Genomic DNA, 17215 nt, shown 5'->3' with positions numbered 1-17215 from the left:
GGTTTAAAGGAAGAAAAACAAAACAGGAAGTACAAGTAGAATAAAAAGATGTAGGTTTTTAATGGATTGATCGAAGGATTAGCATATGCCTTTCAAGGTAAAGTCATTTTAACCAGTAGTAATGGAGAAGAATGGCTGTGAATGGTGTGTGTGTTGTAATGGGGTTGACCTTATTTTAATGAGTGGGGTGCCAGTCAGAAACAAGTCTGACAAATAATAATAAAAAAAGGAAAACAAATTGTTAAGTCAAACCATACACAAAGTCATTCAATTATCCAGCACATAAACGGCAATGCAGTACAAAACGAATCACTGTCTCCTTCTTTTCCTCTGTCTGCCTGCCTGCCTGCCTGCCTGCCTGCCTGTGTGTGTGTGTGTGTGTGTGTGTGTGTGTGTGTGTGTGTGTGTGTGTGTGCAGCAGGTACCAGTTGCTCCTGGTTCTTCATCTGGTCTACAGCCTGCTGAGCCAGCGCTGCCTTGGCCTCCTCGGCCGCCTGCCTCTCTCTCTCCAGCCGCTCCGCCTCCTCCTTCGCTTTCTTCCTCTCCTGCTCCAGATCCAGCGCCCGGCGAGTTTGCTCCTCCAGCTCTGCACACACACACACACACACACACACACACACACACACACACACACACACACACACACACACACACACACACACACACACACACACACACACACACACACACACACACACACACACACACACACACACACACACACACACACACACACACACATGAAAATACATCAGACCACCTCATAATGTACAAGTGAGCTTACACTTTCATCTAGCTGACGCTTTTATGTGCATTCAACCATTTAATTTAATTTTTATTTGTTCATTTCATGGTATCCACAACGTCATGTATAACAGTTATTTACAAAACGTTTCTTTATAAACACACCATACCAGAAAAGGAGCATGAAGAAACAAACTGAAAAGCAAGAATCCCACAGCTACTTTCCTATCTATAATCCAACCAGAGTAAGTGATACTGCATTCCCTTCACTTAAAGCAAAATCATTTGAAAATGCTACGTACAGAAGAGATTTCTTTTTATTTTCTATCGTTAGCAATGATGCAGTCGAAACACGTGAGTTTTCAGTCTGGGACCGAATAGGTGTAGACTCTCTGATGTCCTGATATCAAGGGGGAGCTTCTTCCACCATTTTGGGGCCAGGACAGCAAACAGGCGTGTTTTGGTAAAGTCCACTTTGCAGTGAGTGAGTAGCAAACCGATTGGCCGATGCAAAGCGAAGTTAAAGTTAATCGAAATCGTGAAATACACTAATGTGCAATTTACCCTATATTTTCTTTACTTGTTATTGTATTTGTTAAAATTACAGACTTCCTTGTACTGTATATGTTCACTTACTTAAAAATGTGCCACTTATTTATTTCTTTACCATTGTGTACTTATAGTGTTTCAACTGATACACACACACACACACACGCACACACACGCACGCGCGCACACGCACACACACACACACACACACACACACACACACACACACACACACACACACACACACACACACACACACACACACACACACACACACACACACACACACACACACACACACACACACACACACAGTACCTTTCTGAGCTCTCTGCGTCTGCCCTTCGATCTGCCTCAGCCTCTCGAGCAGCTCGTCCTTCTCTCTCTCTATCCGATCCTTCTCCTTCTCCGCGTATTCTCGTTTCTTCTTCTCGTTCTCCAGCTGAGCTCTGTTAGGAAAACACAAAACAACGGTCACAGCCCGCAGGTGAAAAATCTAATCATACACCAGAAAATCAGAAGCAAACTGCATGTTATGGACTTTTTAAAATTGGAATTTTCGAAATTGACACATTGATATCGGAAAACTGAATTGTATGGTGTCATGAGCAAAACATTTTTTGTACAGCACAATGTAATATCTTTTTAACCAACATTAAAAGAGCTATGTTGCGGTTGTGGTGTTTTACACTGAAACATCAGCTCCTGCCCTGCACATGAGTACGTTAGCATGTTAGCATGTTTCCTTCGATGCAGCACTGCCCCCTACTGGCCGTAGAGCTTTATCAAAAACCTTAAACAAAACATCAGCTGATATTTGTTAAAAAACAAGTGTCTCAAACTATTCAATCCCACACAGAATTCAGTGGAAAGGAAAGCCACTTTTAACAGTTTGGCAGTGTCAGATTTATTATTTGAATAACTCCAATATACGTATGTTTGTATGCTGTCATATAAACCAATTAAAGGTAGTATTTTTGCCAGTGTTTATAAGATAAGATAAGAAGTACTTTATTGATCCCAATTTGGGATTTGTTTGTGTTGCAGCAGCATAAAAAGACATGGCATTGTACAATCAAAATTAAAAGACTAGAAATAAACAAGAAAGTAGAAAATATACATGTTGAATGAATTATGTAGACAAAAGGGCATATTGGAATAATGGAAAAACAGGTACATCGTAAATTCCAGCAAGAAGAAATGTAAAATGGTGCTCCCAATCCAACCTACAGCCCTTAATGTATTATATTTTGTATTTATTGATTTAATTAACAGGTAAATTCAACTTTGCTGAAAATATGCCAGAGTTATCCAAGAGGCCATTTTTCATCTGTAGCCCTGAGAACTATGTTTCAAAGTCACCTTATAATAAATAATATTTTAGAAAATACGCAGCGTGTACTGTACCTCTCCATCTGTTTGTGGTGCTTCTCCTCCCGGGCCTGAGCCTTCATCTGCTGCACCTCGATGGTGTCGGGCTTCCTCCTCCTCATGTACAGCTCGTGGTTTCCCATGCACAACGCCAGGATGCGCTTATTGATCCGCAACCGAGGGGCGTAGAATACAAAATCCTGCAGGAGATACGAGGGATGGAAGGTGTTCAAATATACTCAATACAAATATATATATATATATCTTCAGTCACACAACGCTACAACACTTACTGGGGCTTTCTTGTCGATGGGCTTGATGACAAACTTCTTGTCGTTGAAGGAAATGTTTCTGATCTCACTCCAGGGGAAGCCGATCTTTGGGGACAACCTGAGAGGAGAGATATTTTATTAAAGATTAAAAGATTGATGGAGATGCTTTACCTCTTAAATATATTTGAACACAATTTTATAAGCACATTTGCATGCCTTGAAAGCAAACAAAACTATAATATTTTGAAATGTAAAATGTCAGGATAAGGGCTTTGAGGTGTTTTTAGTTTTCTGTCTTCAGGTTGTGCATCAGCTGTCCAAAAGAGGGCGCTGTTGTCAAACCCATTCAATCCAAGATCCTCAAGAAAGCTGACGATGTGTACACTTTAAATCGACAGTGGAAATAGACAACAATCCATTTTGAATATATTGAATCCCAGTTTATATACCTACATTTATTTTTAATTCGAAGAAAATATGTTCCATTATGCTCCTTAAGAGAGGTTCAACCAGACAAGTGCAACAAAGGGAAACAAAAGTATTATTAGGTTCTGAAAACCAACAACGTCTGGTTGTAGGACCCTATATTCACGATATTTAACAGGCAGGTTTAGCACAAGTAGAATAAAACATAAATCTCTTGGGGCGATTATCTAAACTCAACAGGAAGTTATCCATTTTTTATTTAGTGTGATTTTTTCATGTATTTTGGCCATTATCAGGCTCCGTACTTTAACCTCTATGGATTTATTCCAACTTTACTTTTGTTAAATACCTCTCTAAAACCATAAGGGTAAAAAGTTATTCAAAGTTTTCTGTTACATGCAAAGTAGCTTGAGACACTCGCCATGATACAAGATATTGGTGCAACTTCTGAGCACATTCTCCTAACTGATCCGAATGTTTTGTGCTTGATAATAAACCTGGCCTCAGGATTTAGGCAGGTCAATGTTGAGTCATAGTCAAAGCGCCACCTACTGTAAACAGGAAGTCAGTCCTATGTGATTTAGGGATTTACATTTCAGTCATAAAAATCATGTCAATCTCAGCTCAACCCATTCAAGAAGTGAAGTCCACTTGTTTGGTCCAGTCTCCAATGCTCAGCCCAACTTTCATTTAATTGTTTTAGATGTCAAAATAAGAATTTGTTGGTGGAGACATGTTGCCACTTAATACACATGTATAAGAGATGTATTGCTCTTAGTAAAGTATATTGCTGTCACTTACTGCAGGCTATCTTCCTCAAATAAACTATTTGAGTGGGCGTTGTGGTTTCATTTTCTTCCTCTTTATTTTTATTTCAGTTTTTTATGACGTGCTGATAACATCAACTAGACCCAAGCAATGTCTCACAAGCTCTTAAAATAAAGCTGTTCTACTTAATAATAATAATAATAATAGGAAATTGAATTTAAATAGCGCTTTACATAGTCTCAAAGTCGCTTTACAGTTTGGAGGGGGGAGGGGGGGTGTGGAAGAAGGACAGACGAACGACAGATAGGGATCGATTGGGGGGGGGCTATGAGTGTACTGATGCGAAGAGATGGGTCTTGAGGCGGGACTGGAACAGGGTGAGGGACTCAGAGTCACGGAGGTCTTGGGGGAGGGAGTTCCAGAGCTTCGGGGCTGCCACAGATAAGGCTCTGTCCCCCAAAGCTCGGGAGTTTGGCCTTGGGGGAGGAAAGGAAACCGGCTGAGGTGGATCTGAGGGACCGGGGGGGGGGGGGGGGTTGGTAGAGGATGAGGAGGTCAGTGAGGTAGGAGGGGGGGGGGGCAGATGGTGGAGAGCTTTGTATGTGAGGACCAGGAGTTTGTAGTGGATGCGTTGAGAGACGGGAAGCCAGTGGAGTGTGTGTGTGTGTGTGTGTGTGTGTGTGTGTGTGTGTGTGTGTTGTGTGTGTGTGTGGGTTACTTGTCTTCGTGCTCGTAGATGTTGAGTCCCAGCGCGTCGACCCCCAGCCACAGCTCTGTGCCCTTCTTGTTTTTTATTTCAAAGTAGTTTACACCGTACATCTCCAAATCCTGAGCTATCTTCAGGTACTCCATCATTGCATCCTCCCTACACACACACACACACACACACACACACACACACACACACACACACACACACACACACACACACACACACACACACACACACACACACACACACACACACACACACACACACACACACACACACACACACACACACACACACACACACACACACACACACACACACACACACACACACACACACACACACACATTATGCATCAATGTCTTCAAGCTTTGATTAAGTCATTTCTCTCCTCTTCACACTCTCTTACCTGAGCAGGCTTCTGTGTTCCTCATGCCAGCTCTGTATTCTGTCCTCCCATTGTTCCTTTGTCAGCTTGTGTTGCTCCAGAACTCTACAAAGAAGTGCATCAAGAAATAATGTTTCAATAAACACCTCAGTATGTTTTCTCTGTTAGCTGTTGCCAGTGTCTTTGTACAACAAGCTCACTTTGAGACCTGTATCAAGTATTTCTGTCGGTGGTCTGAGTGAGTCTGGGCCACTTGCAGACTGCATGAAGAGTCTCTATGGAAATTGAAATAAACTGCATTCGCTGTTATTTCCCACCGGCTTCTCATTTCTAAATGTTGATAATATTCTTGTACAGGACACTGGAACCCAAAACTGGTGACAAGACCACACAAATGAACGAGTAAAGGAATGAAATGCAAACCGTGAAGCCCTTTGTCTCAGCATACCATTTCCCTGTATTTCTCTTGATCCCTCCTCATTAACAAGATGATAAATAAACCCATTTTGGGAAAAGTCTTAAAGTGACAGGGTTGTATTTCAACAGAGAAACATGTATGTAGGATTCACAGGACCATCCCTTACAGCTAATTTATGTTAAACGATTCAGTTGTCACCCTCCACATAGCTTAGGGGTAAGGGGATCAATAATTCAAACGTGGGTCCTCACAAACACAGTATAGTATAAATAGTGTGTGTGTGTGTGTGTGTGTGTGTGTGTGTGTGTGTGTGTGTGTGTGTGTGTGTGTGTGTGTGTGTGTGTGTGTGTGTGTGTGTGTGTGTGTGTGTGTGTGTGTGTGTGTGTACCTTTGTGGCAGTAGCCGGTCGGAGGCCAGGTAGCCCGGCTTGTGAAGGTCTTTGTTGAAATCTCCGTACTTCGCCTGGACGGCGTAAGAAGCCACGAGCACGGCGGTCTCTGGAGGACAGTAGTTCTCATCGTTCAGGATGGCCTCCTTCACCTGCAGGGAGAAGACGTTCACACAAAATAATAACATTTTAAATAAAGTATTCTGATTAAAGCGTAGCTGCATAGCATAACTTTGACAAATTGAAAGAAATATATAGCTTTCTAACATTTATCATTTATAAAAAAAGATCCCAACAGTTATATGTTAATTGCTAAACACAAGCATTACATTTTCTAACACAATCCAGTCTGATATTGGCAGCAGAGCAGAGGTCGCGTTAACCGAATATGTTCCGTCTAAGACCGATTTCTTTTAAAAATGACAGAAAAATCTGAAAGCAGTCCGTCATTTTGACAGATTAGAACAAACTCAGAACAGCGCCAAAGCTTCCACGCAGCGAGGCTCCGGTGTTATGCATGACCGCCAAAAAGGAGATTTCCAAACCTAACTTTGCCGTACAAATCATTGAGTGCTTAACGCTGTGGCGCGCTCCCGCGAGGTGCACTGGGCATGCATAACACCGGTGTTGTGTCAAATGATGCACCCCCGTCGTGAAATGCACCCCTTGACACGGGAACGCGCATTTGAATGTATAGTCCGCTATTCTATGTTGTCTTTTTGATGGTTGGGTTGTCGAATCCTGGATTTTGCATTCATTCGTCACTTATTTTTCAGTTAATTTTGTATTTAATATATGTTTTTATTTAATTGTGACATCCTGTCTGTATACTTGTGCTTTACAATGTATTGTTTATTTTTACATCAAGTGCTTGAGGGTGAGATTAATATAATCTTTTTTATTTTGGGTGGTGCTTTTTATGAACAGCCTGGTTGCCACGATATGCACCCCTTGCTATCTCTGACAATACACGTGTCACATACATGAAACTTGCTCCATTAATTGGTACTAGTCCTACAACTATACCCTCCAAAGTGCTTGAGGGTGGGATTAATAGGAGCATCTTTTTTTGGGGGGCGCTTTTTACGGCAGGCCAGGGGGTGCATTTCACGATGGGGGTGCATAATTTGACACAACACCGGCGCTAACAGTTCATGAGCGTCACCTCCGCTTTCACATATAGAAAACCGCTTTTCAATTATTAGGATTTACGACACGGCTTGGGTGATTACTTGATTCTGATTGATCCATTTGGACATTCCAGAGGTCTGCTATCTTTTGTGAACAGACCGTTGGTAACACAGTTTTGGCACTGGCAGTGTTTAAAGACCGTGAAAAGAAACTGTGAACAGACTTGGAGAATTACAGAAACCTCGATCTGTGCTGTCTTCATTTTAAGTTACGTTGCTGTTGCTGCATTTCCAGCCGTTGGTACGCAGTGTAACAGATCATTTTGTCTTATCATGGCGGTTAAGGCTTTTTTGATCCAACTCGATGCACATCATCCCTTACACTAGGTGTTAGTACTTTTTGGGTTGCCCTCCTCAACACCACAACATAATGACCGTTACAGTGATCCGTCAGTTGCACAGTACCTGCAGGAAGAATAGTTTCTGAGTGATCTCCTGGATGAGCTCCTCAGAAACATCCTCAGGGAAAAACTTTGCTCTGAACTTGAACTGCAGAGGATTCTCCTTCTTCACGTCCTGCTGCGTCACCTGGAGAGAAAACACACACATCTCTCACCATCAACATGTCTCTACAGCGGGGAAACATACAGTGTGAGTACGTCTGGAGTAAATCTAATTAGAATAAATTAAGAGTCAGGAGGATTTCAAAAAACATGTTTTCAAACTTTTCACTAAAGCTTGGATTAAAGCCTCAGAATATTAAAGTAAGATTTTAAACTACTTCTAAAATATGCTTGCTTGTTACAGTTCAAACCACAGGAGTCTTTACTGTGTACATCATTTAAATATCATGTTGTTTCAAGTTGTGGGGATGCATTTAGCTGCATAAATAATGAAAATTGAAATAAATAGTTTGTCTAAAGGAGGTTACATGCACAGAGAGTCTTGAAGATGTTGCGTTCAGGGTCTCTCACCTTCTTGTTGAGCTTGAGCCACGTGATGTAGCCTTTACTGTCGGTGTACTGCAGCCCGAAGAACCACACCTCCCTCAGACCCACCGTCTTCACCACCTGAAACACAGCACAATATATTCACATTTATATTGCATTTTTATCGTCGTTTTACCGGTTAAATGAGAGTGTGTCGTGTGAATGTGCCAACTTTAGATAATAATAATAATAATAATAAGATGTGTATGTGTGAGGAAAATGGTCATTTAGTGTGTTCTGCGGGATGTTTTGATATTGTATATTTAATGAAAGTTTGAATGTTAAACCAGATGCATCACTTGTTAGACCTTGTCAACATAATGCAGTGATTTGCTTGTGTTTCTGTATTTGCAGAACAAACAAAGTAAGAGAAACTCGTGTTAAACTTATGAACGCCTGGAAGTCCATTTGTGTCCAAGTGTGCGGTGAAAAGAGGTGCTGCAGCACAGGCAGTGTGAGAGAAATAAAGACATAGAGACACTACATACTGATATACACCTGAACATCAGCAGGAGAGGACTCTTTCAAGTAGAGACACTACATACTGATATACACCTGAACATCAGCAGGAGAGGACTCTTTAAAGTAGAGACACTACATACTGATATACACCTGAACATCAGCAGGAGAGGACTCTTTAAAGTAGAGACACTACATACTGATATACACCTGAACATCAGCAGGAGAGGACTCTTTAAAGTAGAGACACTACATACTGATATACACCTGAACATCAGCAGGAGAGGACTCTTTAAAGTGGAGACACTACATACTGATATACACCTGAACATCAGCAGGAGAGGACTCTTTAAAGTAGAGACACTACATACTGATATACACCTGAACATCAGCAGGAGAGGACTCTTTAAAGTAGAGACATTACATACTGATATACACCTGAACATCAGCAGGAGAGGACTCTTTAAATTAGAGACACTACATACTGATATGGAGCTGAACATGAGCATAGTATGGCCCCTTTAAGCAGACCAGAAGGGAAGAAATGGTGCTCAATTGTGTCTATATTTTTGTCCCTTCTTACCTTCCCTACGTCTTTTCCCCTCCGTCCTAACTTTGCCTTCGCTTCCTACTCCCTACACATATTCACCTGCTTTGTCATTCACTTACTGTTGTCCCTTTAACAGCAATAGAGAGAGTGAGTCTCTGGGGGGTTGCAGATGCTACTCACACTCTAATGTGATTTACACAGTCAATACCGCCACACTCACCAGCATGCAATTAACTCTCTCTCACACACACACACACACACACACACACACACACACACACACACACACACACACACACACACACACACACACACACACACACACACACACACACACACACACACACACACACACACACACACACACACACACACACACACACACACACACACATTAAACACCCATGTGTATCAATAATCACATGCATAACCAAATCCAAACACACTGTATCCAAAACATGTTGTGGTAACTGTGCATTCAATTACAATTATCTCTCTCACACACACCCACACACACACAGAAGGGGCCCCCAGTGGAGATGGGAATGCGGTATGCAGGGCCAGCAATGCGGATGCTGAGAGCTCAGCATAGAAGATTTAGAGGTGACATTTCAGAATGTAAATGATTTGGGAACGTTGGGGTGAGAGCAGGAGAATCACGATTTATAAGATGTGTGGCTTTCATATTAGAGGCAAACAGTTGTTCATAGAGACCAACAAGTGTGTGTGTGTGTGTGTGTGTGTGTGTGTGTGTGTGTGTGTGTGTGTGTGTGTGTTTCATCAAAGTGTTCGTGTTCAGAGGCTTACATGCTGTCGTTCGGTTTGATTGAGTCTGATTAAAAAGCATTCCCACCTCACTAAGGCCTTTTATCACTGTGTGTGTGTGTGTGTGTGTGTGTGTGTGTGTGTGTGTGTGTGTGTGTGTGTGTGTGTGTGTGTGTGTGCGTGCGTGCGTGCGTGCGTGTGTGCGAGAGCTTATAGGTGTTTTATATTTAGCTTGTGAAAGCCTCTTTATCAATGAAGCCCTCTCTCCTTTCATGTGTGTCTGCACCATTTGGAAATGAAACAGCTTTCATTCACTGCTGCACAAGTGATTTCCTGTTCCCTGTGTAATCTCCACACCTATATTTATCGCTTGAAATCGTTCTAGGTCTACAAATAAATCACGTATGTTTATCTCCAAAATTCTAATGATTTTTCACTTTAATCAGTTTTTTATTATATTGTAAAAATAACCCATTTTCATTTGTTTGTATATTTATCATGAGGGAATCAGAAAAGCAGCAATTTCCTTTTATCCTTTATTTCTTCTTTATATCTCTGGAGATTTCATCTTGATGGGGGATATTTTTTGACACAAGGTGAAATGAAATGCCTTTACAGTTTGATTCAGAAATATAAAAGCGTGTCCAACAAAATAATAACCCTCACTTACATCATCACCCATAACACATTGACCTAAACAAATATACAACTGAGAGCATAACATAAAAAGGTTCTGATGATTTTTTACACAAGACAGTATTTAATTATATATCAATGACCCATTTTGACAGTTTTGACTGTACCAGGGTGCAGGAATCCTGAAGTCAGATGTAAGACCTTTTTTAAGACCCTTTCCATACATTTTAAGACCTCATCGCCACTTGGAGTTCTAACCGGTTACCTTGGCGACACACTTGACCCCACATTGACTATATACAGTATTGATTGTCCTTCCTCCTTATCTTCCAACCATTTGGACGCAGACTTGCATTTCCCCAAAACGATGTTGTTTAACAACCGGCGTAAACGGACCTTCGTGCTATCAAGCAGTGAGCCTGCGATGTCCTGTTCAGATGACGTCCCAACGGGATGCCATAAATAAACTACACAGAATCACACTACACACCTACGCAATGATTACATTCAGGCGGACTGTAGAATACAACCTCTTTGGACCATTTATATACTTATTGAAAACAAGCTACAAAATGTAATACCTTTGAAAATGCCGTTTAATATTTTTTAATAGCCTTCATTTTTGCTAAATTGATTTATCAACTTTTAATACTTTTTAGGACCCCGCGGACACCCTGTGTACCAAGTATATGCTACGAGAAGGAAATTAGAAATGTAGGGATTTTATTTTATATTCTTTCAATGTTGTTCCATATATGGAAGGCGTGTGGTGCAGTGGATTGTGTGTTGGTGTTCGGATCAGGGGGTCACAGGTTCAAACCCCACTGCAGTCAGCATGTCGTTGTGTCCCTGAGACACTTCACCCCAAATTGCTCCTGTGGGGATTGCCCACAGTATTGAGTATGTTAAGCGTCTAACAAGTGACATGTAATTCTATATATCTGCACGTTACCTTGTAAAAAGAATGAACAAAAAACTATTTCTTAAATGCCAGGGCTCTAATAAAACCGTTAAGCAGATTTACCACCCTCTGAATATTTAGTTGTATCGTAGACATGGCAAATCATTGTAAATATGATATTATAAGTTCCATTTTATCTGCAGCTATTTTAAGTCTATAATGGACGTATGAAACTCCACCACTGAGCTCTGGCAGGACTTTGGTTCGAGTCCCGATCGGATCAAAACTAGACAGAGTGTGAACTGGAAGTAGGCGGTGCTGGAAAAAACTGGTAATTCAATACTATAAGAAATGTGTGCATGTGTGTATTCAGACCCACTGTGTATAGGATGTATTTGTAATGTATATATAGTGAACACGTGCATTTCTGAACTATAAGGGATCTTCTTCTTCTTCCTGAAGAATTGATTTTCAAAAATGGTTCTTTGTTGTTTTATTGACTCGTTTAGAACTTTCCTTTTTAATATATTTATATTTCTTTGTCTTTATTTTACATTTTAATCTCTCTTGCTGTGTCTTTATGTTTGCACCATTAGCAAATTCCTCGTGTGTGAATGGATAAACCTGGTTCTGATTGCACTTTCATGATGAGGTGTGATACACATGTTTTGTTCCATAACCCTCGCACAGCCTTTAAAGCTTTTTTCTGTTTTTTGATCTCATACTATAAAGCAGAGCGCAGATAAAAGAACAACGACAAAAAAAAAACATCTCTCGCTCTGTCGTCCTCAACGTCACCACAACCCCAGAAACCTTTAGAGCCCGACATGAAACAATGCTGAAAGCTGCCCTTTCACTTCCCCAACACACACACACACACACACACACACACACACACACACACACACACACACACACACACACACACACACACACACACACACACACACACACACACACACACACACACACACACACACACACACACACACACACACACACACACACACACACACACACACACGGTCTCATAAAAGCCTCAAGCTTAGACAAAGAGCACTTTGTGTTTCATCTCTGCGCAGAACCAGTACCAACCCATACCCAGCCAAGCACCCACTGTCACACACACACACACACACACACACACACACACACACACACACACACACACACACACACACACACACACACACACACACACACACACACACACACACACACACACACACACACACACACACACACACACACACACACACACACACACACACACACACACACACACACACACACACACACACACACACACACACACACACACACACACACACACACACTCCATATTGCTTTCCATTAGCAGTGGATAACAAACAATGTGATTCTTCCAGCAGGGCACAGAGTTCACTGACTCCCGTCTTTGGACAGATGACAGAAGCATTTTTCCTCACTATGTACACAGTTGAAATAAATACATTCAAAACATGTGTGTGTGTGTGTGTGTGTGTGTGTGTGTGTGTGTGTGTGTGTGTGTGTGTGTGTGTGTGTGTGTGTGTGTGTGTGTGCGTGTGTGTGTGCGTGCATGTGTGTGTGTGCGTTACCTGGTCAAAGAGCTGTTTGCCTGTCGTGTTGGGCTGGATGGCAAACTCCAGCTCAGCGTCCATGGTGGTGACGCGTACATTGATCTGCAAGAACATGAAAAGGACGCAACTAGATTAATAAATATTACTCACATTAGATTTTAAATTCTTAAACATTAGAAACAAACTCCTGATTTCCACTTCTTCTAATAATTCTACAATCCTGTTCCTTCATACATTTCTAAATTGAAATCTTATATCAATATTTCAAAAAGATTGATTGGTCTCCTTTCTTTACTTCTGTAACATAGTGACATCACTTTGTAACACGTGTGCTTCTATTGGCTAAAGTAGATCTGAGATTCAGTTAAACCGAAGCATGAATCAGCACTGGCTCACACACACACACACACACACACACACACACACACACACACACACACACACACACACACACACACACACACACACACACACACACACACACACACACACACACACACACACACACACACACACACACACACACACACACACACACACACACACACACACACTATGATGATCTAGTGTGCATGTTATGAACTTGTATACATTACCAAGAGCTGACACCGTGTTATACAGTAAGGCAGAATATAAGAATCCTAAAATATGAAAGTCATACAGAAAACGACTCTGGTTCATGTTCCCAGAGTATGAACGGAGAACTGGATTAATGTAAAATGGTAGAAATGTTTTCGGAGCCCAGACTAAACAGTGCAAAATAAAATACATTTAACAATGAAAGTAGGATAAAAGTTTAAAAGAAATAGTCAAAAAAAGCAGGAATATGGTGAAATCATTGTTTATTACGTGTTAATTATATGTTATCTTATAAAGTATTATAAAGTGTATTCTATAGATATGGTTCTACTGTTGATATTCATTTAATTTTACATTTTTAAATGTTTATTGTATTTTTAACTCATGTACAATCCCTTGTTAACAAAATCATTTTAAAACAAAATAACACAAAACGGTCTTAAAGTGCAAAATAAAGCTTGAAATAATAAAGAAAGTATGATGGAGAAGTTCATCACAAAATGTGAAAGTGAAAAGTTAAACAAGCTGGAGAAGCAGTAAGGCTCCGAACTCCTGAGACCCTACAGGCTATGGGCTCAGAACTGTCTCATAATACACACATGCACACAAAAGGATTCAAACTTGTATTTCCGGATCCACACTTGTGTTTTTCAATGCACACACAAATGTGTTCCGTTTCATATACATGTAAATAAAATCCAAATACAGAAAAAAGTTTTACATATGTATTTTTGATCCTCACATATTTGTTTTCCGTTTAAATCCCCTGAACTTTCAAACACAAACCGCTTTCTGTGCACGGATCTCTGTGTGTGGGTTTTTTGAGACTCCCCTGACGCTTTTTTAGCCAATCAGATGTCTCCTCAATTCTAAGCCAATCACATGAGCGCGCCCCCACGAGGATAGATGTCTTGCGTTCATGACGTAGCGCTTCATGTAGGCCTACGCATTTTGCGCAGTCCGGAGCTGACAGGTCCATGGAGACTGCCTGCAGGCGCTAATCTCAGGACACCTCCACTGTCAGTACATTGCCACTTTCCGAACAGGAAATGCACGAAAATACAAGCCTTCATACTATTAAGGTACAGCGCCACTTTCCGGACCATTGATGAATGCTTGTAATGTGTACACAAAAACGGCAGGCAAAACCGTTTTAAATGTGTGTTTCCTGTATGGCGAATACAGCCGCTTTATTTATTCAAATAAATGTCCCCTCTGTGGGACTAATAAAGGTATTCTGATGTCTGTATGAAGTTGTATTGAGTGTGGAGGTAACAGCTACAGGTTAGCTTAGCCTAATCGATCAGTGCACTACGAAGCCAGTGCTAGACAGTGAACTGTCAACGGGGGGGGAGCCCCGCCGGTCATTATCGGTTGATATTCACTCTTAATAGTTTGATCGGTGCTCTTTATAAAGGCCAATCAGGAGAGCTGGATCTGATCGATATGGACATAAACGCGAGTGAAGTATAACCGGACGCGAGAGAGAGATCAGATCAGCTGCTGAGTCTGACGGAGACACGCAGCTCTGCATGATCACCTGAAGCTCCGCCCTCTGTTTAGCGAGCTGACCGGACTGCGCAAAATGCGTATATGAAGGAAGGCCCATTCCCAAACCGCGCCCTACACCCTACCCTTGAGGGCTGTTCCAAACCAACGGGTGTGGAGGGGGAGTGGGCTATCAAGCCCTCAAACAGCGAGTCTGCAGCGGTGCTGACTTGAGACCGGTCTCTACCTGACCGGAGTCACGCTGTGTGTGTCCGTCAGGAAACACGCTGTTTACAAGTAGTTCCAGCAAACATGCACTGATAAACTGCGATGTTAACAACCTCATGATAACCTCATATGTTTTAACTTAGGATCATACCTGTGTTTAGTCTAGAAAAAGGTAAATGTGTGCATTTTATTATAAAGTGTTGTATATTTACTGACTGTTGCAAAAACTAAAAACCTTTAAACATCAGGTTTAAAACTAAAAGAGCTTTACAAAAAAGTAACACAATGAAATATGTTTGGAGTTTTATTTGAGTTATTAATTTACATTTTTTGTCTAAGAGATGCTGATTTGAAACCGTTGTTACATACAGTTACGGCATTTCCTGTTTCTGCCGGAGAGAGGGGAGGCCGTCCCAAAGCTTGCCGCTGTATTGACTCCCTCCACCTGACAAGAGGGAGCCTCGTTGAGCTGCGAGTGTGGCTACAGACGGAGTTCACTCCGTCACGGAGGGGTAGGGTCGAGGGAGTGGTTTGGGATTGGGCCGAAGTGTCATGAACGAAAGAAATCATACCCTCGTGGAGGCGCGCTCATGTGATTGGCTTAGAATTGAGGAGACATCTGATTGGCGGGTGAGCGTCAAGGGAGTCTCAAAAAACCCACACACGAATGCACAGCGATCCGTGCACAGAAAGCGGTTTGTGTTTGCAGGTTCAGAGGATTTAAACGGAAAACAAATATGCGAGGATCAAAAATACACATGTAAAACTTTTTTCTGTATTTGGATTTTATTTACATATATATGAAACGGAACACATTTGTGTGTGCATTGAAAAACACAAGTGTGGATCATGAAATACAAGTGTGAATCCTTCTGTGTGCATGTGTGTATGAGACTGCTCTGAGCCCATAACCGTCTGCTGGGCCGTAGCTTGTGTGTGTCCAGACATCTATAAATATTATTCACACACACACACACACACACACACACACACACACACACACACACACACACACACACACACACACACACACACACACACACACACACACACACACACACACACACACACACACACACACACACACACACACACACACACACACACACACACACACACACACACACACACACACACACACACACACACACACACACAGTGTTAGAGCCATACAAGGTGCCGGCTCATCTTACTGCCAGGAAGCTGCAGAGAGGAAGTTGCTTTTCCTTCACACTAATGAGGACACCATTAAGATAACTCCACTGAGCAAACTAAAACACACATGGATTATAATCAAGTTTCCACTTATTAATAATTCATATAAAAATCAATTGTATTTTAGAGACGAGAGGAAAGAAATTCCACTCAGTCCTCGAGCCGTCTGCAATGAAGCGTGACAGAGTTAACTTTTGCACCCAAAAAAACACAATAATGAGTGAGAATCAGTCCTTTACTCTTAGGCAAGCCAATACATGATGGAGAAATGATCATGGTTGCATAAAGAATTAATCATACATATTAAATCCCATCAATAGCTATTACTAATAAATGCAAGCTTTTTCAATTTGGATACTATCAAATAGTCTTATTCCCCAAAAAATGAAACATAATAATCCCCCCTGGGCCCTGTAAAGAGAACTGAACTCACACAAATATTTGTGTGTGTGTGTGTGTGTGTGTGTGTGCGTGCGTGCGTGTGTGTGTGTCTATCCCATTTAGGTGTACTACATTATACTGCATTATACATTATACTGCACTTTGGTGTTTGTGCTGCGGTACGCAAAACCAACTGCAGAGAAACCATCTCACTCTGTCCTCAAGTAACCCCGAGGGAGAGAGACAGAGAGAGGAAGAGGTAACAATGGTAGAGTACA

The 17215-nt window shown here is 41.5% G+C and overlaps 1 protein-coding gene across 2 annotated transcripts in view; it reads right to left on the bottom strand.

Moving 5' to 3' along the window:
* Positions 1-17215, bottom strand: part of LOC307028572 (radixin) — a 41310-nt gene that overhangs the window by 3648 nt on the left and 20447 nt on the right. Inside the window, exons 1-11 of one of the 2 annotated variants that reach the window (XM_079663719.1) lie at positions 15711-15780; positions 13065-13148; positions 8141-8236; positions 7632-7754; positions 6037-6188; positions 5252-5335; positions 4849-4995; positions 2958-3054; positions 2701-2864; positions 1612-1742; positions 426-586 (exon numbers count right to left, since the gene is read on the bottom strand). In XM_079663719.1, the coding sequence (XP_079519845.1) occupies positions 426-586; positions 1612-1742; positions 2701-2864; positions 2958-3054; positions 4849-4995; positions 5252-5335; positions 6037-6188; positions 7632-7754; positions 8141-8236; positions 13065-13127 (1218 nt within the window). In that variant the 5' untranslated portion in view covers positions 13128-13148; positions 15711-15780. Of the gene's footprint in view, positions 1-425; positions 587-1611; positions 1743-2700; positions 2865-2957; positions 3055-4848; positions 4996-5251; positions 5336-6036; positions 6189-7631; positions 7755-8140; positions 8237-13064; positions 13149-15710; positions 15781-17215 lie in introns of those variants that run through there. The other variant, XM_079663718.1, reaches the window with a different exon arrangement.

The sequence above is a fragment of the Notothenia rossii genome (assembly GCF_949606895.1).
Source record: "Notothenia rossii genome assembly, chromosome: 2".
Lineage (NCBI taxonomy): Eukaryota > Metazoa > Chordata > Actinopteri > Perciformes > Nototheniidae > Notothenia > Notothenia rossii.
Note: the sequence above shows the minus strand (reverse complement) of the source record. Positions and strands in the feature narration are given on the sequence as shown.